This window comes from Typha latifolia, chromosome 2, assembly GCF_019914945.1.
Source record: "Typha latifolia isolate L0001 chromosome 2, TyphaL0001v2, whole genome shotgun sequence".
Classification (NCBI taxonomy): Eukaryota; Viridiplantae; Streptophyta; class Magnoliopsida; order Poales; family Typhaceae; genus Typha; species Typha latifolia.
Genome location: NC_133087.1, coordinates 18,449,256 through 18,473,049, shown reverse-complemented (window position 1 = coordinate 18,473,049; position 23,794 = coordinate 18,449,256). Strand labels below are relative to the sequence as shown.

The 23,794-nt window shown below is 38.6% G+C and overlaps 4 protein-coding genes across 6 annotated transcripts; 1 reads left to right on the top strand and 3 right to left on the bottom strand.

Moving 5' to 3' along the window:
* Nucleotides 1-1,919: 1,919 nt before the first annotated feature.
* Nucleotides 1,920-3,647, bottom strand: LOC140781874 (uncharacterized). The gene is made up of 3 exons (XM_073128148.1): nucleotides 3,527-3,647; nucleotides 2,377-3,366; nucleotides 1,920-2,236 (listed from the first exon to the last, which is right to left on the bottom strand). The coding sequence occupies exons 2-3, from the start codon at nucleotides 3,338-3,340 to the stop codon at nucleotides 2,196-2,198; spliced, it is 1,005 nt and encodes a 334-aa protein (XP_072984249.1). The 5' UTR covers nucleotides 3,341-3,366; nucleotides 3,527-3,647; the 3' UTR covers nucleotides 1,920-2,195.
* A 682-nt stretch (nucleotides 3,648-4,329) lies between these two features.
* On the bottom strand, nucleotides 4,330-9,037 carry LOC140781873 (uncharacterized). Its single transcript, XM_073128147.1, has 3 exons — nucleotides 8,563-9,037; nucleotides 5,720-7,367; nucleotides 4,330-5,633 (listed from the first exon to the last, which is right to left on the bottom strand). The coding sequence occupies exons 1-3, from the start codon at nucleotides 8,831-8,833 to the stop codon at nucleotides 5,474-5,476; spliced, it is 2,079 nt and encodes a 692-aa protein (XP_072984248.1). The 5' UTR covers nucleotides 8,834-9,037; the 3' UTR covers nucleotides 4,330-5,473.
* Nucleotides 9,038-10,140: 1,103 nt separating this feature from the next.
* On the bottom strand, nucleotides 10,141-15,048 carry LOC140782895 (pyruvate dehydrogenase (acetyl-transferring) kinase, mitochondrial-like). 2 transcript variants are annotated; one of them, XM_073129749.1, is made up of 7 exons: nucleotides 14,696-15,048; nucleotides 13,861-13,918; nucleotides 13,660-13,776; nucleotides 13,279-13,459; nucleotides 12,943-13,090; nucleotides 12,069-12,279; nucleotides 10,141-10,683 (listed from the first exon to the last, which is right to left on the bottom strand). In XM_073129749.1, the coding sequence occupies exons 1-7, from the start codon at nucleotides 14,942-14,944 to the stop codon at nucleotides 10,625-10,627; spliced, it is 1,023 nt and encodes a 340-aa protein (XP_072985850.1). In that variant the 5' UTR covers nucleotides 14,945-15,048; the 3' UTR covers nucleotides 10,141-10,624. The 2 variants fall into 2 exon arrangements, with proteins under 2 accessions (XP_072985850.1, XP_072985848.1); XM_073129747.1 differs by having other exon boundaries at nucleotides 13,660-13,918; nucleotides 14,696-15,047.
* A 2,850-nt stretch (nucleotides 15,049-17,898) lies between these two features.
* LOC140782465 (novel plant SNARE 13-like) lies at nucleotides 17,899-23,794 on the top strand. 2 transcript variants are annotated; one of them, XM_073129049.1, is made up of 11 exons: nucleotides 17,899-18,094; nucleotides 18,212-18,323; nucleotides 19,713-19,805; nucleotides 20,035-20,128; nucleotides 20,221-20,258; nucleotides 20,577-20,674; nucleotides 20,883-20,962; nucleotides 21,035-21,091; nucleotides 21,873-21,965; nucleotides 22,065-22,139; nucleotides 23,354-23,794. In XM_073129049.1, the coding sequence occupies exons 2-11, from the start codon at nucleotides 18,247-18,249 to the stop codon at nucleotides 23,447-23,449; spliced, it is 801 nt and encodes a 266-aa protein (XP_072985150.1). In that variant the 5' UTR covers nucleotides 17,899-18,094; nucleotides 18,212-18,246; the 3' UTR covers nucleotides 23,450-23,794. The 2 variants fall into 2 exon arrangements, with proteins under 2 accessions (XP_072985150.1, XP_072985148.1); XM_073129047.1 differs by having other exon boundaries at nucleotides 17,977-18,094; nucleotides 18,172-18,323.

The following is a 23,794-nucleotide window of genomic DNA, read 5'->3' as shown; positions in this document are numbered from 1 at the left end:
TGTACTGTTGTTATTTACGTCATTACGTGTCACTGAACGAGCCAAATTTTGAACGTCGGTGATTTGCTTAAGCTTGAGCCGAGGATTTCCGTTCGAATTTCCCGGTCTTGAGTGCACTCGAAAAACGAACATTAACGCCTCGTATAATTATTTTTTTCTCAAAAAAAAAAAAAAAAAAAGATTCAGCTGAGCCTATTACCTGAGGCGGACAAGGCTTCTGCAAAAATTAGGTTATGTGTCATTTCTTCAATTGTCTGGAGTCCAGATTACATCAATCTCTTACTTCAATTTGATGCAACCCTTTTGATATCTTTTTATTCTTATCAAGTCACACGGCATACCATAGAATCTGGAACAAGATAGAAGCACCGACCTAAAGATCCTTACGGCCATACCAGTTCAAAAACTTTGCTGGCATATTTTCTGCTCGAAAAAGGATGATAGACCATAGATTCCTGATGCCTTGCAAAAGAAGAGAGAACAACACCACAAATAAGTCTTTCCTCGGTGAAAATAAGAAATGAGGGAATGGACAAAATATGAGGTTTGGATTAATGTTGACCAATGGACTCTATTTTCTTTCGTTCCTTCTCTGACTCCCTTCCTCTTATGCCTATTAATCTATTTTATAATACATTTCCAGCCATATATCTTATCTTCTCCATAATAGATGCTGCATTTTTTTCCCATCATACCTGGGGTCACATCAGTTGCCACAGCATAAACAAAATCCATATGCAATTTCACAAAATTGAGAGAAAAACCAAACAAAATTCAAGCAATTCTCCTAGAGAACTATCCATCTGAATGACCACCAAATAGCCTTGCTAGAACGATGCTCATAATCTCAACAGTCACTAACCTGGACCTTTTCTTGCCCACTTATAGAAGGTTCTGTTCCACCTACGATACGTTTCCAGGCACAAAGACAACCAATGATGCTTACTGCTGTAGCTTGACATACCCGTGCTTTGGAATTACCAACCACCGAATACTTGACATCACCTCATCACTTCTGTGCTCAATTCACCAAAGGATCTCTAACCAGCACAAAAGACCCTTCTTAAGTTCTGGGAACTAGCAATCTTCTTGCAATCTTTCTTTGAATTTAATCAAGAAATATGCTTGTATCAGAAAATATCACGGATTTCCACAAAAAATTCTTAAATTTAAGCCTGCGGTCCTAGAACACAAATGACAAGGAAGATCTTGCAACTGCAATAAGACTGCAAGTTCAAAGCAAATTGAACACCAAGCAAATTTGCTTTGGCTAAAAATTCTCATCTGACAACTGAAAAACCCTATTATAAAATAAAACTGGGGAAAGAGCAAGCCTTTCAATTAGAAAAACATCCATCAGCAAGTAAGAATAATTTGACAGTCCTTCCATGAAGCATTGTTGGCAATACTTATTCTAAAAAACTAACCCCCTAGATATTTGTTATTCAAAGACTACCAAGAGTCAGATTAATATACCAGATAATTTTCAAATTTCTCGTCACCTTTGCTTTTTAATTTGTGCCCTTAGATTGAACTTCAATTGCATTTCCATCAACTCATCAATGATCAGAAACCTCATTTTAGCCGACCACCAAGAGTTAAAGGATAATGTGGTTCATATTTAACTCACATCCGTCTACATTACCCAAATAAACCCTCCAGTTACAAACATTAATCTGCAGCATCAAAATCTTTTGATATGTATATGAATTTCTTAGTTTCTAACTTCCAGGGTAAGACATCTTGCATCTTCATCAAAATTCTAGAACCCTCGAGCGACCATCTCCCAACCCCATCCAAGCCATTGGCACAAAGCCCAGTTTATCTTCTGGACACAACTACTAGCTACTAGCAGCGTGCATGAGGTGAAAGTCATGTATAAGAAAGAACACAAAGGACAAATCAACACTCTTAGAGAATTAACAAAGAAGAAACACTCACTAGTATTTAAAGAGATGTCAACAAAAGAAAGTCACAGGGCAGTTTTGCTTCATTAGAATTACAATGGAACCAAGTTATGGCATTTAATTCCAATAGACAATAGACATAGCATCGGATAACATACAAAATGCCCTTAGCCTCAAAAGGATTGCAGCTGTCTCTCAGGAAGAACTAATCAAACCATAATGAGAATAGAGGTGATTCATACCCACAATAACAACTCATGAATGCAGGCCTGCTGTACTCGTTGAACCTTAAAGTATCGCCCTGGGATTACTTGCAGGGATAGATGCATCTGCAACAGGAACGAACAAATCACATAAGATAGTTGATTCTACCATGATTTGAGAACAGCTGCACACAAATACAAGGTTACACCTTAAAGTTGCATAGCATGGCAGCCATACAAGTAGGTATAACAATTTTGTTCTTTACCTGGAATAGTCTGTGCTATCCGTGGGGGACCCTTATCAGCATCTATCAACAAGCCTTTCTCCTCCTTTACACTACCTTGAGAGTTCAAAGGTATCGCCTTTTTCTCCTCAGGTTCCAACTTTTTTGGCAGATGCGGTATATTCCCCACTCTTTCCTTCGTCTCCACCGCAGCATTGCTTTGCGTAGAGACAACAGAAACCCCCTTCACCTTATCAATCTCTGTTGGCCTCTGCACCAAAGGAATCTCATGAAACCTCATCCACTTCTCCCTTTCCCTATTCTGAACCCTCTTCTGTGCAGCCACTGCCGCTGCCGCTGCCACCGCACTATTCGGCCTCGCCATCTTCTTCTTAGGCGTATCCACCACCTCCGCAGCAGGTGCAGCTTTACCGGATCCCTTCACCGCATTAGTCTTCTCCCTCTCCTTCTTGGATATGGATATAAATTTCTCGATTGACTCCTTCGCTCTCTTCCTTGACAAGGCGGCCTCTTTAGCCTTCCTCTCGGCTTCCAACCTCGCGGATACCATCGCTCTATTCATTGATGCTGCTGCCAAGGTCGATGCCGCGAGGAGCACCTTCGCGGAATCGAGATCGATCTCGCGGCGATTCCCATCTTTACTAAATGCGGGGAAGGAGAAGGCGTCGGGATTAGTGCAGGCCGGGCAGACGAAGTGGGACGCCAAGTCGGGGGAGGGGAGGCAGGTGACGTGGGAGATGGAAGGGCACTTGGAGCAGTGGATTAACGCAGGAGGGGGAGAAGAGAGAGGTGTAGCGGTGGGATCGAATACTTGGAAGCAGGAGGAGCAGAAGGAGCCGGGATGGTACTTTAGGACGCAGGAGGTGCAAAGACGGCAGAAGACGCCGCGGTGGCGGATGTGGTGGAGAGGCCACGGGTCCCGAGCGGCACAGCCATCACCTCCACAGCCCGCCCTCGCCGCCGCCGGTGCCGCCGCCGTCGTCATGGCCGCCGACTCATTGGATCAGACCTCTGGAGAGAGGATTAGAGTTTCACCTCGAGAAGAGGCGAAATAGAGAGAGGGAGAGGTAGAAGGAGAGAGAGGGAAAGGGAGAGGGAGAGGGAGAGGGAGAGAGGGAGAGAGAGAGAGAGAGAGAGAGAGAGAGAGAGAGAGAGAGGTTTAGGGTTTCACCTCGGGAAGAGAGCACCCTTCTTCTAGTTCTTTTTTAGGGTTTCAAACGGCTCTTTCTCTATGTCGAAGGGAAGAGGAAGACAGTCGAGTCGAGTCGAGTCGATGGGGGCAAAGATAATCGAGTGCGCTGAGCCTGCAGGAGCAATTAACTAAACTGGATTCGTCGCATCACGTGGCAAGAAGGCGGCGCTGCCGACTGGGCCAATTGGCCGAGCTTTTGCTGTAAGAGTACAAATACAATAGTTAGGTTACTGAGTCGCGACGGATCCATAATCTATGGACGAGAGTTTTTGACCAAACTAGACCCATTTCATATTTGGGTCTTATCTTATACTATATTATTAACCTTTTTCTAGCTGAGGAAATCTATACAATTAATGCTGGGACAGTAACTTCACATCGTGACTTTTCTAATTGTGTACTCGTATGTGATCATGGAAAGCATATGAATGGTTCCTAAATCAACTTGCGATCTAGTACACTTCTTGCTTGGTAGATTTCTTTCACCCGAAAACAATCAAACATGTAAATAATTAAGAAAACATTAGCAGTCGAAATCCTGATCCAGCACCGGAGTTTTCAACTTTGTTCAATAAAACCCACGTAAGAATGCTAGTCAATGTAGTCATGTAACATGATTAGAATTCCACATTATTAATTGGCAAACTAAAATGGCTTTATTATATGTAAGATAATCGGTCGACACATAATATCACAAGATCAATCAAGCACAAAACCAAATAAACGTCATCTTCAGAACACATTATTGACAATGACCAACAGGTACCAGAGACTAACTGCAATTGTGGTCAAAGAAGAGAATGCTCAAGAAGACATTTCAGATATACAAGATAAGAAAAAAGCACAAGTCTTTAACAAAAATATATAACCATCAGAGGAAGCAAAGCCAACAGTTACAAGTACTTGAACTGCCTAAATACAATTATAACAGAGCAGGCAATTCTCTCCCAGAAATTTGGTGACAGAAAGTCCAGCTAAACGAGCAAGAAGTATGAAACAGAGCAACATAATAATCTAATCGAGCATGCATGTGACACAATCTCAGCTTCTTCTTGAGGTTAGGCTGCAGCAGATAATACAAACTTCAGTGAGAATTTCTACAACAACTACATCATGATTCAAAGATGATTATACTCCTGATTCTTCAGGCGCAGCATAAACAACATTGCTCCTTCACAAACCACCTGGATTGCTATTAATTTGTCTCCAGTTAGAAGAATTTAGGGCCTCCTTTGATACCTGACCTATATATGACCGTGACTTCATTTTTAGGTTTTATCTTCTCCTACAGCTAATTGCATCGCATGCATAAGGACATAACAAGGAGCCAACTTAATGACTTCAATTACTCAATCCTCTAGCTATTGGCGACAAAGCAACCAAGAGCATCCCATTTTACCTATATATACCGTTCTGAAGAAAGACTGCTGCTCTATCACCTTAAGAAATTTCTCAACATAACTGTATCTTCTCCATCCATAAGTAAAAACTCAGTAGCACAAGATGGATTTTCCATTTACCTGTAAGAAACATGGTCTAAAAACTTAAACAGACTTTAAACCATGAGCAAACGATCAAGAGGTTTAGATCTTTAAACCATCAGCAACCCATCAGGAGGGTAGCCAGGCTGTAAATAGCATGATATCTTCTTTGCCAACATTTTTCATACTTCCCGAATATTATGGAAGCTCTAATACCACCAAGGATATCAAATATATCTGCTTAACACATAACTACCCTATAAGACTATATCTACCTTGTTTCAGTATCAGCTGCTTCTTCTCTTTACCCAAAAGATACATGCGGAATCCACGGAATTTAGTTCACTGAAATATAAAGTAACCAAGTCTATTTTACCAAGAGGTCCCTCACTTATCCAACCGGAGGGTTTCCATCACTTATTGCTTTTGCCACTAGCACCCATATTCAAATCTGTGTTGCAATCTGGAAAGTCAATGGCTGCCAACCTGAAGAATGAGGTATAATCCACTTCTTTACAGCTACTGTGACATGCAAAATCTGAATGACTTCCCCAAGAACATGATGTTTCAAACAGGATTTCTTTAGCATGATTGCAGCTTGATATCTATGGACAACCAGCAGGTAGAATTAATGATCAGCCACAACAGAATAAAAGGAAAAAGCTTAGAAATAGTGAATTAGTGATCATACCTGCATTGGGAGGATGTCATTGCAGATCGTCCCTTAGTAGAAGAAAGAAATTTAGAAACTGCATCCCATGTTTCTTTTGGATGCTTAGCATTGGTATCTATGACATTCACGCATTTCCAGAGCGTATCATTCTTCCCAATAAAGAATGGCAAATTACCTCCTAACTTGTGCATCACCACGACCTGCTGCTGAATAGCACAGTCAAGTGCTAGCTTAACATTGAAATTCTGTATATTTATCTCACCATAACGAATGCAATCGGCTATATTTGCTTCCGTCGGGGCCAACTTCTCAGTTTTTAACATATGCAATGCACGTAAAATATTTCCGATAAGAACCTGGATATCTGTCGGAGATGGATATCCTGGGGTGCCCCATACATAAGCATTAGGCAGATTGCCAGTCATGGCAGGTGTAGGTGAAGCTCTGTGATTATGATCATGATATGAAGGCTGCAAATTGTGTGGAGCACTCGGACGGCCAGGAGGATAGCTGATAGGTTCCATCTTTCTTTGGAAAGGCGGGATCTTTTGATTGACACCACTAGAAGGATATTCAGAAACATTAAGTCTACTCATATCAGGTAGATTTCCAGCTGGAGCTGAAGTAAAAGGTGGGCCATTTGGCCGAGTTTGTGGCGGAGTAGAGGAAGAACCACTAGGCCTAGTTGACACTGGACGATAGTTGCTTCTGTGAAAATTTGATGAATATATGTTCTTGGACGCATTGTTAGGTTGAGGAGTCAGCAGATCACTTGGTCTTAATGGCTGAGGAGGTTGAGTTTGTGGATAATTTGGATAATAATGCACATTGTCGAAGGGAAAATCAGGACGAATTGTACCATGATCCAGTCCTGACCCACTTGAACTTGACGTGCTGGGCTTATTACCTCCAAAGAACTCATGAGGTGTTTCCTTAGCAAGTGTTGCTTCACTTTGGTGAGCATAGCCAGGTCCAGTGGGTGGCTTTTGAAGGGATGACTCAGGAATAGAAGGCCTTGTTACTGTATAATTCAAGTGAGCACTTTCTTTTGCTTCAGAACTTGATGGCATATACATAGTTGCTTGTTTTGGCAGGTTTTCAGGATGCCCTCTTGGAATAGTATTATCAACAACCCCATTAGAGCGGCTTTCTTGACTTCCGGTTGTCTTCTCCTTCAATTCATTGCTAGCTGTTGTAGGTGCATTTTTATTCTTCTGATTTTGGTTTGCACTTTTCCATGCTTGCTTCCCTTTGGAACGACTATCAGTCCTTCCATTGTCGCCATTCTTTTGACTGTCAAAATGAAGCGTTGGAGGATCAATAGGCCGAGTTGTCTGCGCAGAGTCTGGCAGAGTGCTCTTCAATGACTCTACACTTGAGGCATTGCCATTTGATGCGGTGCTTATGTATGGAGACTCTGACAACGGCGGTCCTCCAGCCAGAAGACTTTTCCAGAGCCACACACTCTTTGCTGCAGTAGTGAGTACTTGAGACACATTGGGTGGTTGTGCAAGTAGAATATTGTATCTCCTCATCCGCAGTTTATGAAGGGCATTACAGAAGTCCCTATCTCCGGAAATAAGCAAATAATTTGCAGGAGGAGGATTGTCTATGGCCCAAAACAGCATGTCAACTAGAATCTTTTTATCACTTGCATCCTTTATGCCTGCAATTTTTTTTAAGAAAGTTATCAGTAGAATCATAAAAAGAAACTAACAAAAGGATCACTGCATACAATGCTCTGCAGGACACAGACACAAACAGAACAAAGACCTTTATAGTTTAAAATATGCATATTCAGAGGGGAAAAAAAACTACTTTGAATGTCAATATTACAATGTAACACTAGCCTAATGAAAGAAATCTACAATAAGGAATGTAAGATAAATGAAGCAAACACATAGAACAAGTGTGCTCCTTGGCATTAACCATGGTAGGTAAATGCAAGAAAATTAAGCTTTCTCACTATTGCCACAGCAATAAAGGAAAAGTAGGTTGGTGCACATGACATGAAGACAAATGCAAACTTTCTTTACCACTGAGGAGGGCTTTCTCACCTATACATGTTAACGGGAAGACTCGGTCTTTGGAGCAGCTTTATTACATAATTGGTACAAGAGGCATTACTTATTCAAAAAAAAAAAAAAGAATCTCATCCATACATAGTAAATATGGAACAATGCGGTAACAGGCACTTGACAAACAAGTTAAACAAGCATACATTGCAAAAGTCAATCTGAAAATTGAACCAAATGATACGAAAAGAAGATCCATGCAATATGAGGAAAGGATAATAGTAATTTATCACAATTAAGGTTAAACTGATACTACAATCCAGCTAATCCACACTATGATACTCCTTAAATAAACTAAAATGATGCGCTACCTCAAATGCCAATTAGAATGCATTCGCATGGGAAGAAACCAATACTAATGAAGTCAAGTGTCAAAATTAGTCAACAGAAGATAAGATATAAAAGGGAAAATTAGTTCCTTCAAACTAATAGATATTAACATATCCAAATTCAAAACTAAATAAAACAGACAATACAAATTGGCGTCAGTTTCTCCTCAAGCTTAAATTCCATCACATCAAATACTGCGAATCTATAAGAACTTAGAATATTGAGAAGACAGCAACGTACATATAATAAAGAATTCAATACCCGAAAATCCCGAAACCCTAATTTTCGGCATCCTCACAAGTCAAGAACCGAATCAACCCAATGAAAACACTAGAAATTAACGTACAAACAAATAATCTATCAAACATATTCATCCAACAGGAGAAATACAATCGAAGCCTAGAATGATCAAACCAGGATGACTGGGGCATTTCAAAATTGCGAGCAATTTTATACCTGCGGGAACGTGGTTGAGGGCGACGCCGGTGCTGGAGAGTGCGTGCTGCACAGATTGGGAAATCTTGCTCGTATCGCCATAGGCGGAAATGGAGACGGGGCCACGGTAGTCCCCCGCCGCTAACGCTGAGCTTATGTTTTGCGCTATCAGGTGGGGATCGCACCCCCTCGGGACCTGGCAATTCTCGATGTCCCACCACACCGACGTCTTCACCTCCGCGTACTGCCCCTCCGCCGCCGCGGCCGCCGTCCCGGAGCCGCCGCCGCTCATGTTGGCGATCAAAACGTTGGCTCGAGAGAGGCAGCGGAGGAGGACGATGATAGAAAGTTAGGATTCAATTGTCAGAAACGGCGGCGGAGGAGGAGGTAGGGCTTGGAAAAAATGGCTCACCGGTGGCGGACTCATCATTGTGGTCGGGTTTCTTTTACCTTAGACGGGTTTATTTTAAAGACTGCGTTACAGAGTTGTTAATGTACGTACCCGGCGCACGATAGCCGTAACTTAGCTTCGTCGTGGCCTCGTGAGTACGTTGCAACTGTTGCGCGTTTTGCTGAAACAAATAGTTTGCACGCGAATTCTGACCTGTCAAAACACCATTGGCTGATAAGCTTATGCCACGTCGGGATAGTCAAACTTTTTCTTTTAGGTAGAACATCACCGGTGTACCTGCTTTAGTCCGTTGTGCTCGCGGTTTAGTTTATTTATGATTTCCTTTCAGAGAGTTAGTCACTTATTAGTGACTTAGTCCATACGTACAATTTATATATCAGAAAAAAGATTAATTCTTATGTCTAGCATATAATTATCTTAGGAGTTTCTTTTATTAATCAGACAAAGAAAATTACTTTTAATTACAAACTTAGTATGTAAGTAATCCTACTCATAAAGGGATGTTATAAAGTAGCCCAAAAATTTCTTTCTTGGATTGTTAATCTATGTTGACAAACTTAACAGCAAAGTCTCCTGAGATACCTCGAGAAAGCATTCATATAATTGTGGTAACTGTCTCAGGGCAGAGAAAACGAAGTGGGATTTATTTTATTTTATTTTATTTTATCTTACTTTAACGAAGTAGGAAATTAGAGTGATGAGATGAACTTTATAAGATGTTTTGTGCGCGTTATAAGCAAATAATAATTGAGCCTCCACCAATAATGCATCCATGTGACAAGATACTAGGAATCAATATAAGGGTCAACTTTCCAAAGACCAGAGCTAAAAGAAGCCAACCACTTATCAAAGAAAAGAGCTTTCTTACTCCAAAAACCACTAGGTAACCAGAAAGTAGTAGCAGACCATCCTAATGTCTTAATTTCATACTACGTTTAGCTGAAATCTTTCCAGAGTTTGGAACTTGTGCGTATATATATATATATATACTCTTTCCTGAATAATTTTTTTTAAACTCTTTCCTGAAAATAAATGCACAGAGGATGCAATGAGATGCAACAATAATTAAAAGAAAATAAACATATTTCATTTTTCATGGTGAAAGCACAGAAAGGTAATGCAAACCAAGCATATTACTCAGATTCCACTGATTTTAAATTAAAATGGAAGCAGAACTGCTATGGATGTTATCCAAAATCAAGCACAGATGCACAAAGTTACTTGATTGAAATTTAATGAACATAACTACGACGCCTTTTCAGCATTCTCATCATAAAGATAACAGCTTTCTGATGAACCTAAATACGGAATTAACTGTCAATGTGGATCTTTTGCATATCCAGCTAAATCTTAGCAATTCAAAGATCCAGGATGCAGAAAGGAGGTATAAATGACGTATTAGGACAACTATTCTTTTTCTTGTACCACTCTCCTTCCACTTCCACTTCCACTTCCACTTCCACTCTAATTTGAACTAATTGGGGCCATAGCTAATAGGCAGTTACAACGGTAGCACCTAAACCAGAAGCTGCTGATTTGGTGTATGCAAATCAGCAGAAAAATAGTTAACTAATAAAGAAAATCTACATCTTTCCTGCTTCATATGCAAGAAGGTTATCTTCTAATAAACAGGTTATCCTCTATTAAACAATAATAGATTCAAGCATCACATTATGGGAGGGGCTCTTGTGAATCTCCCAGTCGCGACAAATGAAGGTAAGCATCAGTACCTACAAAAAATGTAGATAGAAATATATGAGCACAAACATTTAGCAAGATAAACAGGACAGTTTCTTTATACACTAATCTGGCAGAATGTAGCCTAGAAGTTAGGCGCATGTAAGTATCCAACCATGTCTAGTATGAACCTCAGTATAGAAAACCTTAAACATAAGCAATATATTGAAGATTCCAACTTGTAGATTTATGACATATGATATCAAAAAGTTCAGAACTGTTTTTTGAGCTTCTAGATCTTTGTGCTAGCAATAATTGACTTGCTCAAATGATAAAAAAATGCGAATTTACAGTGACAGTCAACAAGCAACGTATAGCAAAAGGATCAAATAACTATTGTGTCACAAATAACTTGTTTCAGAGAAAATCCATGCTTTGTCTCCAAGTTTTGAAGCTGGAAGAGAAGAAGCAAGGATTCCAAAAGAATCAAACACGAAGACATGACACACTTTGGAAGGAAGCCGAACAATAATAAATGCAAGACTATTAAAGGAAGAACAGTCAGCCCTGGTAATGGAATGTTTTACTTGGAGCTTATAGAAAAGGTTAGCAGTCGATTTTTAGTCATTAGTTTAGAATTATGTATCTTTAAAAGGCACAGGAATCTGGTACAGGGTATACTAGTTCATGGAAGATGTATTGAGCCTTTTGCCATGTTTCAACATATAGAAAATGTATGTGCCATCAAGAGTGTCACTTTGTCATACCCTTTCTTTCATTACTAATTGGACCATCTCAAGATTTTAACTGAAAATTAAGGTTGCAAAGAGAAAGTAAATAATCAGGCAATGAGAAGGTATGGGTAATTGGACAATGGGATGCTTTTTGAAGTGCTTTATATGTCAACACTGCATGATCATTGATCAATGTAAAGACCATAGCAAAGTGCAAGGGACACATATCCATATGTAAAGACCAACAAAACTGAAAAATATGAAATACAAAAGTTCACCGAATATGTGCAGGGATAAGTGAAACAATTTCGGTCAGAGAACTATGGAGCATATGACCTTACAGCATGACAGATTTTCTTCTCTCATTGATGTAATATCCAATTTTTCACACTTCAAAAGCACATATACACAGAACTAATTTGTAGAAGCTCTGATTTCCTTTATATGCAAGAATCACTCATCAAAGAACATTAAAAGGAATTTTACCATAGCTTTTAGAATATAAAAATCAAGTGCCATGTTCTTCATCTACTTGAAAGTAGAAGGGTAATTCTTTTTAAAATTGAACCCAAGTAGACTCTCAAAAATTTTTTTAAAAAAAGTTTGACAGCTTAAATCACAAAATTGTAGTTCACCATGGCGGAAAATTTGGTATATAAATAAAAGAAATATAACAAAGACAGTTAATATAACAGAGGGCATACCATATCCTTCCATAGAGATAATCTGTAGATCACCTCCAAAATACCGAGCATAGAGACGGCTGATTGGTAGTCCATAACCATATCCAGCCATAGTTATCCCTTCATTTACTCCTGGATAGTTTTCATCCAGTGGATTTTTGGCAGTACTGTACAGATACGTGAAAATTTTAGGAAGACCACTCCTTGCTATGCCACCACCTTCATCTGATATCTGAAGGAAAGGAATTGCTACTATTACAGTTGATAATGACAATGCTCTAATAATCAATTCCATCAATCTGAAAAGGTTGTGAAGTTATGACGACCATACAAGGAAAGCACATAATATGGAATTAGCATATCCATATTATGATAACATACGAAAAGCTAAGTCTATGCTATGCATCCTTCATCGAAAAGATAATATTCTCAAAGGTTATGAAAACAACAGATGCCAGGAGCAATGACCGTTGTTATAAGGATTCATTACGGAACAGTTTGTTATACCTGGAAGGAAACAAGAGCTAGGTGTGAGACATCAGGGGAGTGCCTGCTAGATTATCATGTAGTTTTAACAAAAATGTATTATTGAATACAGATACAGTTGGGCATCTTTCAATGGGAAAACTTGTCAGGCTGTGACATTGACTTCTAAAAAAATATCAATTCCAAGAGAGCTTCACCAGAGCATTTTGTTACTTTAGCAAACATGCAGCAGTATAAAGATGTAACTGATGGAAAAAGAGATGATCCCAGTACTAGGATTATCACGAAGCTGGAAAATGGGAGACAAAACAGAAGGAAAAGAGAAAATAAATTTGAAATGTTTGACTCAATGCACTAGATATCTGCTGCCGTATGCCGCTATTATGAGGATGTAAAATTGGGGTCAAACCTTAATTGTAACGTCCTCTATTCCATCTGCAACTATTATTCGAACAGGAGGGGCTTCTTTATCAGAATTTGCAAATCGTTCTTGAACTGCACGTAAGGAGTTCTTCACTAACTCAAATACCATAAGATGTAAATGTGATGGTACATACCTGTTTTATTGAGGTGAAAGTTAGTGAACGAAAACGATGAAGCCAGTCAATTTTTTCTGTTTTCTGCAAGTGCTTTAAATGACCTACTATGACAATAGCATCTCAGAAAGTTCACGAGGGAAAGAACAACTTGGGCTAACAGATTACAAGAGCATGCATGACTAACAACCACCTAATGTACTTCTTACGGGAAGGTAAAATTAGGATCCCCATAAATGTTAACTTCAGGAGCACTCCCATATTCCCGTAAACAAATGCAGCGAGCATCCTCACTAGCAGTATGGGCCACTTGCATGGGAGACATTCTTGTGTTTATTTGACCAATACAACCAGGCTCCGGATACACATCATGCAAAGCCACATGTTGCCCTGAAAAGTAAAGATTCTTAATTCACTTCCACAATCTTTTGATGCTAATTAAGCACATATCTACTACTCTCTGGATTCTGTGATATCACAGAACATGGAACTCGTCGTAGCAAGAATAATATATCAAATAATAAATCAATATTAAGAAACAGGACAGATAGTCAGCCTAACAAAGAATAAAGCAAAGAACTTTCACTAACCTATCAACATACGAATTCCAATTCTTGACATGTAAAAGCGGTCAAGAAATTGATGGATCTCTTCCAGATCTTTGGGCATGACCTTAGGGTCTAAGTCTTTCTTCAACTGCTGCACACCTAATGCCATAGTAGGCACCACGTTATTATGCCTCACTTTGATCATCTTGATCATTTGAGTGAAAGCTAACTCATCAATTGTACCCTTTATTTCTGGAAATGATCGAATATCCCGGAAAGAATCCAAATACCAATCCCTTACCTTCAGAAAGACAAAATTTATGGATCGTGAAAAAATAAGAACGAATTGATGGATAGTGAAAAATACTTTGAGAAAGAACATATAGCAAAATTTATAAAAACATCAGTAACATTGTATACAGAAAAAGAAACGACAATGATAAGAAGCATACTCAATGTATCTAAAACCATGGAATACAGTTCTTATATGGCATCTCAATTATGCCCAAGAAAGTAGATGGAATAACACGTGCTTAGAAGAACATTGGAATATCACAAGAAAGTAGATGGAATAACAAATTAACAGAGAATGCTGGAAAATACTTCAAGTGGCCGAATAAAGATAAGTCAATTTCTATTCCACCGTTAAAGCAGCATATTACATACAATTCTAAAGAAGTAAAAGTAATCTCACCAAGAAGAATATCTTTGGCCAACAAAAGATTTACCAGTACAAAATGGGGGCAAACGAAATTAGCCAAAAATATTATTCTAAATATAATCATACGAATTCGTGCAGGTTCTCTAATTACTATAACGGGTTCCAGAGTTTTAGAGTTTTATATAACAATGAAATGAATCGCCATAATCTGTTTCCGTTCTCCAGTATATAAATGTTCTAAAAAAAATAACAAACAGAGTTATCAAATCCACAAAATATGACGACCCATCACACCACACGGCAAATTAACTCAAAATACACATCTAGAAACCTCATCAAATACCAGCTAAACCAAAACACACCACCACTATCTCTGCCAAATCACAGAAATAGAATCCAATCGCTAAAATCAAGTACCTTCAACACCGCTGGCTTCTGCGACAAACTGAAGGGCAAGCTCTCGAGCTCTATGGCCCTCCTCGCGATCCTAATCGGCAACTCCTTGTGAAGAAACTGCGCAGAAATCAGTAGATTCCTCTCAGTAGGCCTCGAACCGAATTCCATCATATACCTCAAGCTCACGCCCGTCTGTTTCATGGCCCCCCATCTCTGCACCTCCTCGACAAGCTTCTTTGAAGACAACTCCGTTGCCTTCCTCACTGCCATGGTATAATTGTGCGAAGGTTTTATAGGGAAGAGGGGAGAGAATCAAACGGAGGGGACGATGGCATGAGGTATGGAACCACTCATATAATAGGATTTTTATCCAAAAAAGAAAAAGAATAGGATGGCCCGGATGGTCAGTTTACGGAAATCCATGTGGATTATTATGAGTCTTTGTCATAGGGGGTGAAGGCGAATTTTGAGTACGAACGTAGATTCGGATAAGTATAGGATATTAAATGTACGGATTTAAAATACATTATAATTAAATAGATATGAATAATTTTTTTTAAATATGCAGCGAATAATTTTTAAATAAAAGATCAGGTATTAGTCGGAATAAGTTCTAATTTTAAATAAAATAAGATATTTTTTTAGAAACAATTAACACAAAATATTAAGAGTTCAAAAAAAATTCTTTATACATAGAATACATATGAATTTAGTAAAATCAATCTATAGAAATAATATAAAACATATTATTTGTAATAATATTAATATTTACTGTATAAATAAGAAAACTAAAAATTATAATTATTTAAAAACATTCAATTAAACAGATATTTAATATTCGTATCCTTGTAAGAATAATTATATCTAACCTATATTTATATCTGTATTGGAGTTTTTTTACCCATATTTAAATTTCTATTTGGATTTTTTTTTTAAAAAAAATTTACCCATATCCGGATTGAGTAGAAAATTTTAATTTGAATCCAACTCAAATCAGATTGAGTCGGATTAATCGGACCCTTCCCCTCCTAGTATTCATTTATTGCACACCTCAACTATAAATGGGTAGAGCTGTCAAAATGGATGAGCGGCTCGTGTTCATCTAGGCTCAGCTAGATTACGGTTAAGCTGCTTGCTTCCAATTTTGAAAAAAAAATATGGCTCAAAATTCATTTCAAGCCCAGTCTAAGCTGCTTGCTCAAGCTCAAAAATATACTAATGTATATTATTTATAAACTATAGTTAATAACCATTGAAAAGAGAAGCGGCATGGTGTGTATTTATTCGAGGATTTAGAGAGGTAACAATGCCGTCCCACAACACTTGTTACTTCTTTATATTATCCCCTCTCCCACTTCCCTTACCTCTTCAATAATTTTTCTCTCGTCTCCTCTTTTCGCTTTAAGATCCCTAGAGGCCATAGCATTTAGATAAGAAATCCCTCTCACAAGTTTTTTCTTTCTCATTTAGGATTTGAATTCTTTACGCTTGAATCCATTGAAACATGATCGGATGGTCCCATTCAAATCTAATGGGAATTTTGAATATGAAAGAGGAGGGAAGGAGAAAAAGAAAGGGGAGAGGCGGCCATCGTTGTCTGGGTAGAGGAACGCGAGTGAGCAAAAGACGACACTTGCCGACTTCCAATAGCGATCGCATCCATGTCGATTAATTCCTCAAATGCAACAGCTTCTCACTACTAAGGATGTCATTCGTGGAAAGATAGTGGGGCTCATTTATAGCTCGACTTGGCTTGAGCTTAGCCCGAATGAAACTAAGTTGAGCCTAAACAAAAAATTTGAGTAGAAGTTGACTTGCTTATGCTAAGCTCATTTACACCTTTACAAATGAGAAACTAATTAGACTTCTTTAACCACCATTCACTTTAGAAATTTTTTTTCTTATTCCATAATACAACTCTTTATAACAATTAAAAATTATAATAACCTCATTATAGAATACAGATATTATTCATTAAAATAATATTTTATGCCATACACTAATCTAATTACTATTTTACCTTTAAAATCTATCACATCAATTTACTTTATATCAAATAAAAAAACATTCATGATAATTTCATAAAAGACAAAATACTATTTCCCTATCTTTTTGCTCACTTTATATTATATCACATTATTATTACACCCTTATTCTAAAATACAAAGGAATGTAAGAATAGCTATTTATAGAATAAAGACTTCATTTTAGAATAACAAAAAAAAAACCTATTCTCAAATTGATTTTATTCTTGAAATATAAAAGGGCCCTGTCTAGAATCCTAGTCCCTAGACTTTCTTTGCAATAAGGCATAATTGATCTTCTTTTTTCTTAAATTGCATCATGTTTTTTAACTTTGGGGGTATGAATAGGCTGATTATAACTTTTTTTGTATCAATGAAGAATGTCCCCATCATGATCGCCGACATGCTATTCGATTTCCCTTCCTCCTAGTCCTCTGTTGGGACGAGGGGAGGGGTATTTTCTCTTCATTGTAAGGTATTTTTCTCTATCCCTTTTCTATTATTCCTTCTCCATCCTTCGTTTTCTATTTTTTCCCTTTTGTTTTCTTCTCCTTTCTCCTTCCTCTTTCTGTTTTGCTTGACTAGGGCCACTGTGGTCACTGCTGCCATGTTTGTCAAGGTCGAGGCCGTTGCTACCATGGTCATTGAGGCTCTTTCCCTCCTCCATAGTCATCTCTTAGGATCTGACCTTTGCATTGTGTGTCACTATCATTGTTGGCACCTCCCTTTTTCCTACTAATGGATGTCATCGCTATCTTTGCGGTTCCATCACTATCATTGCTATTGCCTTCGTAGTTACAACAGTCTTGGTTTTTGGCGTTAGTTTTTTATATGACCCTTTATATGTGCATCAAAATATAATCAGAGTAATCGAATACTTGGATACACATAATTTATATGTTAATATACATCCGACGATCATTGACTCGGTCAGAGAAGTCAGTAACCCAGGCCGGCCCATTAGTTCTGAATTGCTTGATGGGTGGCACGTTCTTTTCTCCTATGGGCCCACATCTCACATGGTCAAGAAGGCCTCGTCGGCTTCCCCCCAAGCCCGACAGCTCATTCCAACTCACGACTCCACGCTGTCATCTGCCCTTGGCCAATGTGCACCAAACAGCGATACATCAAATACCTCCCGCCCCTTGGCGGTTGGCCCCGTTTCGTCATTATGCTAACCGTCCGATCGCCATCAAACGCGATCAGATGCCGTCCCGTGCTTCGCATCGCGTTCAATGTTAGACTCGACCCCGAAATTTTTCCTCCAAAAGTATTCGAAAAAGCTATTCCGAGAACTATTCCGCCTTCTCTCTCCTTCCCAGGGTTGTCGAAGGAGCGCTGGATACCCTCGTCGATCTATTCCTCCCGGACCCATATCGGCGACGATTAGGGCCAGGTATTTTTCCGGCTCCAAGCCCTTAATACTTTTCCCCTTCCTCTTCAATGGGTTCGAACCCGTGGCACTTGATCTAGAACCCCTGATTCGGTGGCGCAAAGCTTCGAAATTGGGCAGTTTCTACGAAGATATACTGATTCCTGGAGAAGATCATGGCAAATGGTTTGCCGATGAGTGCCGAGCTGGAACAGATTGACGGGGAAATCCAAGACATCTTCCGAGCCCTTCAGTATGGTCTCTCTTCGATTTGATCCTTTTATTCTCATCGATTGTGCTTTGAATTCATTGAAATATTTTTCATTTCTTTTGTGAAACCGAAGTTGTGGTCAAATTTGGGAGGGAAGAAGTTTTTGGTTAGTAAGAAAAATCTTGTCCCAAAAAACATACGAAGAAACTTTGACTTTTAGGTCTCTCGTCATGTTATTGGCTCTCTCTGGCCAAAATGTTGGGTTGCTGCACAAATGCTTCTTAAATGCGGCCAGAAAAGGGTTTCTTTCTGATGTTGGAGTGGCAATTAGGTATTCCTGGTACTGCGTAGAAATGCTGGAGTTTTGTAGAACGTTATTGGAATGCAAGGCCAATTAATCTGTAGAAGGAAAGTCCAAATTGTACGGTTTGGAAGTGAAGTATTACTAGATCGGGCAAGACGCCCTAGTTTGGATCAGTAAAAATGAAAAGGAATACTTGCCTGGCTTAGAGAATCTAGTGTGCGCAAGTTGGTGGGTTACAAGTCTCGAAGGGTAATGTCATAACTTGATTGGAAAATCTTTGATTTTGATAGGGAAAGATACTGGGAGTGATGGATTAGATCTTTCGAAAGATGTTCCCTTGGGTGTTTTGATAGCCTAAATGAATTACATTGCTCACTTTTCAGTTTAACCGTGAGGATGCCAATCTAATGTTCATGGGATTCTTTTTGTTTGGATAGATATATGGCTATGGCTCACAAGAAATAGAGACAGATCTTACTCTTTTCTCTTTAGCAAGTAACGCCTTTTGATTTGTAGGTGCAGTTTAAGACAGTTATGACAGGACCTTAATCCATAAAGTTTTCTCGTTACTTCTGACATGTAAAAATACTAGTTTGCTTTTTTAGTATATTTGGAACTTAGTGTGCTGTTACATCGAACAACCTAACTGTTTGTTGATGCAGAAGGAACGATGTAAGGTAAATAAGGTAGAAAAGAAAAACTTTTAATGAGACATTAGATCTTAACTATTTTCAGTATTGGATTCTCCAGTTTCAAAGTCACTTAGGAAGCTATTATTGATTTATTTTTGAAAAAAATTGGCCAGATATGAAGTTAGTCATTTCACATTCTTCAAAGAAAAAGAAATGAAAAGAATGTCATGCTAAAACTCATGTGCCTTCATCTTTATATTATGCATTTGCACTACATAAACTGACTCTATGTTTTAGTTTCTTTCTCCCAGTATAGTAGCAGCCTTACTTGCTGGTGCAAAACCTGTATATGCATGTACCTCATTTTTGGTTTCCTGACTGTAGTTGTTGCAATAATATCGCTAGTAGTTCAAAATGCCCATATGTGAGCAGTACCTAAGAAACCCCTGTTTATTACTAACTGTGAGTGCTTTCCTTTTCTGATATTTGGTACAGAAATGGATTCCAAAAATTGGACAAGATTAAAGATTCCAACAGACAGTCTAAGCAATTGGAGGAACTCACTGGAAAAATGAGGGAGTGTAAGCGGTAGGTCAGAATCTTTCCTTCTGTTTATCTGTAACAGGATTTGCTTGAATTGATTCAGCATTAGTGTGCTTATATGCACATACAAACACGCATGGTACCATACCTTCTGAGATCCAATTTGGAAGTTTTAATTGTGACTAGTTAACTGTTTCTGCATCATGTTAAGTTATAAACCTATGCCACATGATTATTATGTGCTCCTGACTATTCAAAGCCTTGTTCTTCACAGTCTGATTAAAGAGTTTGATCGTCAATTTAAGGAAGATGAGAGTCGAAATCCTCCTGAGGTTAATAAGCAGCTCAATGAGAAAAAGCAATCCATGGTTGGTGATTTCTAGATTTCTACCTTTACAATAGTTAATTTATCTCTTCTTTCACTGCTTACATGTGATAACTTTTCACTGTAATTTGACAGATCAAAGAGCTGAACTCATATGTCGCCCTGAGAAAAACGTGAGTCTTAAGTATTTATTGCAGTGACATTTTTGTTCTAAGCAAACTAAATCTTTGTCATTATCTTTTATTGTGGCTTTAGGCAACAAATAATCTAGTTTTATTGTGATTTAAATTTTATATAAGTAGTCAAGTTGAATCTGACTAGAATTTCCAATTTGTTATTGTTTTCAGTAAAGATGCTGTGTTTTTCTAGTTTCTTTTCTGCATTTGCTATCGTGCCTGCTCTTGAATCTTTTATTTGGAAATTGTATTCTGATTTTTTTTTCCGGGTCCAGGCTGATAATGTAATTTTCTTGCAATTGTGATGGCCTGCAGGTACCAAAGTAGCCTTGGTAATAAAAGAGTCGAACTCTTTGATATGGGAGCTGGAGGAAATGATCCTGTAACTGAGGAGAATGTTCAACTGGCATCAGGTGATTTGGAGTCTCATTCCCCTATTAATTGGGAAAGATAATGCTTTCAATGTTCCTTTTCTATTGCAAGTCTATCTAACTTGGAGGTTGGAGCTTCTATACCTCTCCTAGTCCCTAGCAGATGAATTGTGTAGCAGATGAGGTTGAAATAAGTCCTACTAGTGAATTTCTTTTTCTTATCAAGGTTTATAAGTCTGTCATCTTGCAGCGATGTCTAATCAAGAGCTTATTGATGCTGGAAATAAGAAGATGGATGAGACTGATCAGGCGATTAAACGTTCAAAAATGGTGCAGTGTGACTTCCAGAACACTTTCTCTGCTTGTTCTTGTTCTTGTTCTCATACGAAAGTTGTTTTGTAGGTTGTTGAGCAAACTATTGAAGTAGGATCTCAGACTGCTGCAAACCTTAAGGGTCAGGTAAGAACATGGTAGAAGCTCTGAAATATCATCAATAGCAAAGTTACTTGATGCAGTTAAGATGATTTATAGTGCAAACGCAGACCAAGCCTTAGCGTAGTCACTTGATACATATTTGTGACTTTTAAAAACATTTGGATTAGGGTCCTTAACTTATAGCTTTCATCTTTTTAAAGCAATACATAAATTAGTCAATAATAGTTCCTATTGAAAATAATAAGATGGCCTATAACTAACCTCTAGCTCTCGTAATATATTAAGCAAATATATAGCATTTGAAAATGCAAAGAAGTGTGTTCCTGTCACCTTGTTTCTGTACTTTCTTGTTTCTTTTCTTCCGATATCTTCAGATATTCAACTTGAATGTCAGCAATACATAGGAAACTTGCTAAAACATCCCCTTGATCTCTCCTAGTATTGTGAAATTTAGCTTTTCTGGGTTTTCTGATTTACAGTGATTCGTCTTTTTTGGTCTACACATAATTTGAAATGCAACTTATGAAACCTTTATGAGGAATCTGACAGAAGCCACACTGTACTCCAATCATCAGTTCAGTGCAGTCAAACCTATGCTGGATTAAATTCTAGAATGGCTGTGAAATCCAGATTGGTAACTTTAAATCAAAGCAGAGCTTGGCCCAGCTTGTGTCAGTAGACATTAGACAATTCTAAGCTTGATATTCTAACTGATTCAGTGATTTGTATAATAGGTTATAAGGGCTCATTGAGTTTAAATTTGTTGTTTTCCTTCTTTATAGTATATTACTGTATCATTTGACAGACTGAACAAATGGGTCGCATTGTTAATGAGCTGGATACAATTCATTTTTCCATTAAAAAGGCTTCCCAACTGGTGAAAGAGATTGGTAGGCAGGTGGGCCTTCTGTATCTGCACTCTGCATGTACATCAAGTTTCTTCGTTTCTCCAGTAATGCTATCTGACCTCTCTCAACTTTAAACTTTTTGCTTCCAGGTGGCTACAGATAAATGTATCATGATGTTGCTATTTTTGATTGTCTGTGGTGTGATTGCAGTCATCATTGTGAAGGTACATTCTCACGTTCTTTCTTATATTAGGATATGCCATATTTTTGTAATCTTAAGTTGGATATGTCATATTAGTTGGAAACATTGCCCTAGGACCAGAAAGGCAAGTAAATTAGATGTGAATATCTATTGCAGTAAAAGGTGTACCCTCCAATAATCTGTCTTCATCTACTGCTTTGACAATATATAAGTTGTGATTATATTGAGTTACTTTTGGTTACAATAGTAATGCTTTTGTATGTTCAGTTTTTCAACATGACATAAAGACAAGTACACACACACACTCTCTATCTCTCTCCACACCATTCCTCCCATTTAAAGGATGGTCATGCCCCAGGCACGGCTTGTGCTGCAAAAGAGGGAGAAGAAAAGAGGAGGGAAACTACTACTCACTTACCTTCACGCTTCGACCTCATTGTCGCCCATTGTTCATGTGCCGGAGATCGTCAATAAAGGCGCCGCTCACATTCGCCACTCCAACACTGATGCCTTAGCTCGACGAGGAAGAAGAGCTCGAGCTAGTTGGATGGTTAGGTTGAATAAAAATATAAGTTGCGGATCCGGATCTCTTCTTCCTCCTCGAACTAGGGCATTGGCGTCAAAGTGTCGAATGTAAACGGTGCTTTCATCGATGATCTTTGGCACACGAATAACGAGGAACGACGAGGTCAGCAGCAACGGAAAGCTCAACGACGAGATCGATAGTGCAAATCGTTGCTAGAAGGGGTATCGTACAACACCCCTCGTTCATGTTCCAGTACACCACCGACATGCTCCGTGCTGGTCGGCACAACCATCGTTGCTCCCACCCACCACTCATTGTTCGAATTTCTTGTTCAATGTTCGCCACAACAGTTGTAGCTAATGCTTGATGATACTTTCCAATACTTGCACTGCCATATCAGTTGATTCATATATACTACTTCCCTCCCAATTTATATCTCATAATATGCAAGGAATTCTTGAACAATTAGTTGTAGCTAATGCTTGATGATACTTTCTAATACTTGCATTGCCATATCAGTTGATTTATATATACTGCTTCCCTCCCAATTTATATTATAATATCCAAGGAGTGCTCGAACATTATTGTGGATATGTAGAGCATTTCATACTGTTGTATTATTTGTACTCAATGCAGCATACTGTGTATTTTATGCTTGTACTTCTGCAACATACATAATTAATTTGTGTATGCTGTTTCATTACTTTCAGATTGTACACCCCAGTAACAAAAGCATCCCAGATATTCCTGGGTTGGCACCACCTGCTCCAGCTGCAAGGAGGCTGTTGTCGATTGCCTTCAACTAATGTTTATTAAGCAGAGTGCTTTTGTTCTCTCCATTTTCCTTGGGTGATTATCATCAGAATATGCAGATCTCAACAAACAAGGCTGACGATCCTTGCCGTATATTACAAATCTTTGTGCTTGTATATTGTTCCTTCCTCATTTTATCATTTATGTTAGCTGGTCTTGCACGTTGTGGCTCATTAGTTTGAGATTTGTTTTGTATTTACTACCCAACTCTCTCTCTCTCTCTCTCTCGCGCGCGCGCGCGCATTTTGTTGTGTACATGGTATGGAATTATGACAAGGAATCACCAAACTATTATGAGTGCATGCATATATCGATTTGTTTGGACTGTTTCGCATTAA

Bases quoted from the DNA above. Each gene is read 5' to 3' on its own strand.
- LOC140782465 (XM_073129049.1), top strand. From the start codon at position 18,247: ATGGCAAATGGTTTGCCGATGAGTGCCGAGCTGGAACAGATTGACGGG. The intron at 19,806-20,034 runs GTAGGTCAGAAT...TGTTCTTCACAG, and splicing joins AAAATGAGGGAGTGTAAGCG to TCTGATTAAAGAGTTTGATC. The intron at 21,092-21,872 runs GTAAGAACATGG...ATCATTTGACAG, and splicing joins CTGCAAACCTTAAGGGTCAG to ACTGAACAAATGGGTCGCAT.
- LOC140782895 (XM_073129747.1), bottom strand. From the start codon at position 14,944: ATGGCAGTGAGGAAGGCAACGGAGTTGTCTTCAAAGAAGCTTGTCGAG. The intron at 12,280-12,942 runs GTTTGACCCCAA...CCTTTCCTTCAG, and splicing joins TAGAGGACGTTACAATTAAG to ATATCAGATGAAGGTGGTGG. The intron at 10,684-12,068 runs GTATGCCCTCTG...CATTTTTTGTAG, and splicing joins TATCTCTATGGAAGGATATG to GTACTGATGCTTACCTTCAT.
- LOC140781873 (XM_073128147.1), bottom strand. From the start codon at position 8,833: ATGAGCGGCGGCGGCTCCGGGACGGCGGCCGCGGCGGCGGAGGGGCAG. The intron at 7,368-8,562 runs GTATAAAATTGC...AAAAAATTGCAG, and splicing joins CCTCAACCACGTTCCCGCAG to GCATAAAGGATGCAAGTGAT. The intron at 5,634-5,719 runs GTATGATCACTA...GGTTGTCCATAG, and splicing joins ATGACATCCTCCCAATGCAG to ATATCAAGCTGCAATCATGC.
- LOC140781874 (XM_073128148.1), bottom strand. From the start codon at position 3,340: ATGACGACGGCGGCGGCACCGGCGGCGGCGAGGGCGGGCTGTGGAGGT. The intron at 2,237-2,376 runs GTAAAGAACAAA...TTCCTGTTGCAG, and splicing joins GATAGCACAGACTATTCCAG to ATGCATCTATCCCTGCAAGT.